Source organism: Olea europaea, unplaced genomic scaffold (assembly GCF_002742605.1).
Source record: "Olea europaea var. sylvestris unplaced genomic scaffold, O_europaea_v1 scaffold806, whole genome shotgun sequence".
Lineage (NCBI taxonomy): Eukaryota > Viridiplantae > Streptophyta > Magnoliopsida > Lamiales > Oleaceae > Olea > Olea europaea.
The window spans coordinates 107280-110869 of NW_019266496.1; the positions used below are offsets into that span (position 1 = coordinate 107280).

A 3590-nucleotide genomic window follows, 5' to 3' on the forward strand; every position below is an offset into this window, starting at 1 on the left:
TTTAGGGTAATTTTTTTTTTTTTTTTTTGGTAAAACAGATTTTTACTGAGTAAATTTTTTTTTTTTTTTCGTATTAGTCCGGCTTGAAATTTTTTTAACTCAACTTTGAATTCAAATCTGGATCCGTCCCTGCCGTCGAACCATTTGCATCGATTCTAAATACGGTGTTTTTTATTGCTGTTAAATTCATTCCTTGTAAATATGTCATTAGTGAGTTTTAGAGTTTCTTTTAACTCGGTAATCTTTCATTCTTATCACTTAAGTTAGATCTTGATATTTGAATATTGTAGTTTTGAACATTTGAGAAAAAATTGAAATATGAATTGGAAACCAATAATTGCATGGTTTGTTTGAGACATGTGGTGGACAAATGTAGATACATATAAAATGTAATAGATTTTTTTTATTTTTTTATTTTTTTTATTTTTTTTTATTGTTCAATCATTTATTGGCTATGCCAACTTTTTATATAAAATGAGAAAGCGGGTATTCAATAAATCATTGTAGTGTTTAGGTGGGAAGAATGGGTGGCCAATTTGCTAAGCCAAGATCCAGTCCATTTGAAGAAAAGGATGGGGTGAAGCTGACAAATTATCGGGGTGACGCTGTCAACGGGTATGCGTTTGATGAAAAATCAAGAATCCCGGACCCTCATAGACTGATTAGGGGCTACACCCAATCTGTGGCAACACTGAACCTTCTCAGAGCATTTGCTACCGGAGAATATGCTGCGATGCGGAGGGTTACTGAGTGGAATCTTGATTTTGCTGAGCAGAGGGATAAGTATTTACAAACTTTGACTTTATTTTATTCAAGATAATTATTATGCTACTTTTTATTTAAGTAAAAAATTTTCTTATTTTAAAAGGTATAAAGAACTGGCTAACCGAGTCGATGAGGCCCTTGGTTTCATGGCTGCTTGTGGTCTCACAGCTGACCACCCACTCATGACCATTACGGAATTCTGGACGTCTCATGAGTGTTTGCTTTTACCTTATGAACAAGCATTAACGAGGGAAGATTCGACAAGTGGCCTTTATTGCGACTGTTCTGCTCATATGCTTTGGGTTGGTGAACGCACACGGCAACTAGATGGCGCCCATGTTGAGTTTCTTAGAGGAGTCACCAACCCCATTGGGATCAAGGTTGACTCTCAAGTTCTATCTTGTATTACGTACCGCGCACTTAGTTAAATTTTTGTACCATGCTACTTTCTCACTCTCTTGCTGGTGAATTACTTGTGTTTGGATGCAGGCGAGTGAAAAGATGGATCCTAATGAGCTAATAAAGCTTATTGACATTCTGAATCCTCAAAATAAACCTGGAAGAATAACAGTGATCACCAGAATGGGAGCTGAGAACTTGAGATTGAAGCTTCCGCATCTGATTAGGGCAGTCCGTGAATCAGGCCAAATTGTCACTTGGGTCACCGATCCCATGCATGGAAACGCCATTAAGGCTCCTTGTGGACTCAGGACGCGCCCCTTTGATGCAATAAAGGTACATAGTATTCGACAATAGAATGAAAAAAAATTTAGTTTATTTTTCTTCCTAATCGGGGGGATTTCTTGGCAGGATGAAGTGATAGCATTCTTTGATGTACATGATCAAGAAGGAAGCTACCCCGGAGGTGTGCATCTAGAAATGACGGGACAGAATGTTACAGAATGCATAGGAGGCTTTTTACAAGGTGTCCGGGCTTGTTTATGTTTTATAATATGTATGCACGTGTAAGGCAGTGGCAATTACTTTCACTATCCCATCTCCTTTTATTAAGTTTTGAAACATTTTAGTGACTTAGTTGAAATCAAAAATCAAGTTTACTAACAAAGAGACACTGACCCATTTATTTGAAATCAAGTTTTCTTCTTCATCTTTCCCTTCTTTGAAAAAATAATTAAGAAAAAGATAAAGTGCATGAAAAAAATAATAATAAAATAAAATCCCTTTCCCATTTCTATTGATAATGTGGATGAGAAAAAATGGGTTAAGGCTTTCTACTTCTTTTCTTGTCCGGTCTATATAGCCATGGATGCAAGTAACATAAAAAAGTACACAGTGAAAATAGATGTCTAGAAGAATAAAAAAAAAATCTGAAGTTTAGTTGTAGTGTATTTATTAAAATTCAGAATTCTTCTTTTATATTATTTTTATTAAATTAGGTATATAATTGTAAATTTATTGTGATGTATTTATTTAAACTGTGTTTTAATTGTAGTGTGAATATAATGTGGTGCACTTTTATATGTATAAATTTACATGTACATAATTTTTTATACATAAAGATGTCATCCACTCACATGGAGTGGGGTCCACCATAATAAAATATTCGAGTAGACCACCCCATGTGAATGAAGGATAATGACAATATAATTATCCTTTCTAAAATTCTACAAAGAGAGCCCCTTTTAGAGATCAATCACAACTTTAATTGCTAAATCTAATTAGCAGCACTGACATGTTCTTTTTCATTAATTTTCTGATGGGTCAAAAGTTGGACAACTTTTTGGTGCAATGTAAGACATGGCTGGTATTTGAAAAGCACACGTTTCCAAGGGAGAGCCATAAAGTGACACATTAAGACTGGACTTTCCTAATATGCCTGGCTATAATCTGGTATGTCATGTATATTAGGATGGACAATACTAGATCATGTTAATTAAAAAAAAAAAAGGGGTTTAAATAATAAATGTTATGTCGTACAGTTTAACAATTAAGTAACATTTTAATTGCATTAAATGTATTTAAGTACGTTAAATATATCATCGCATTTATGTTTAACGATTTTTTATGACATTCTTATACTTAACCTGTTACTAATTAACTATTCTTCCAAAAATTCTAACATCTTATAAAATGAGGGACAAATATATAGTTGCAATTTTTATTTGCTTATTTAATAATATGAGGGCCAAATAAATTTTTTTATATAATCTGGTATGTCATGTATATTAGGATGGACAATACTAGATCATGTTAATTAAAAAAAAAAAAAAGGGGTTTAAATAATAAATGTTATGTCGTACAGTTTAACAATTAAGTAACATTTTAATTGCATTAAATGTATTTAAGTACGTTAAATATATCATCGCATTTATGTTTAACGATTTTTTATGACATTCTTATACTTAACCTGTTACTAATTAACTATTCTTCCAAAAATTCTAACATCTTATAAAATGAGGGACAAATATATAGTTGCAATTTTTATTTGCTTATTTAATAATATGAGGGCCAAATAAATTTTTTTAACTCACTTTTCAGAGAACTTTATAATGGAAATTATTATCAGGGACCATGTGCTTAAGAATGGATGGTTGTGGATAAAAATATGACAAAAAAATTATTAAAAAATATAGGGTGAATATATTTAATTATTCATCTTTAAAAAAAAAAGGCCGTGCTACACGAATATAGGGGTTGACACAACGGTTGACATAGCACACATATGGGAAGGTCGGCATTATTTTATTCGCACGGGACTCACGTCTCGATTGTGAGTGTGGTGGCATCCTTAGTGTCAAATATTATGTTCATTTGGTATTTTTCAAAAAAAAAAAAAAAAAAATTTCACTTATTTTCATTTTGAA

General features: G+C 32.4%; 1 protein-coding gene across 1 annotated transcript in view; it reads left to right on the forward strand.

The window, feature by feature from the left end:
- Positions 1-484: 484 nt before the first annotated feature.
- Positions 485-3590, forward strand: part of LOC111391563 (phospho-2-dehydro-3-deoxyheptonate aldolase 2, chloroplastic-like) — a 5855-nt gene continuing 2749 nt past the window's right edge. Inside the window, exons 1-4 of the mRNA XM_023016804.1 lie at positions 485-783; positions 869-1145; positions 1255-1500; positions 1576-1720. Coding sequence (XP_022872572.1) covers positions 524-783; positions 869-1145; positions 1255-1500; positions 1576-1720 — 928 coding nt within the window. The 5' untranslated portion in view covers positions 485-523. The remainder of the gene's footprint in view (positions 784-868; positions 1146-1254; positions 1501-1575; positions 1721-3590) is intronic.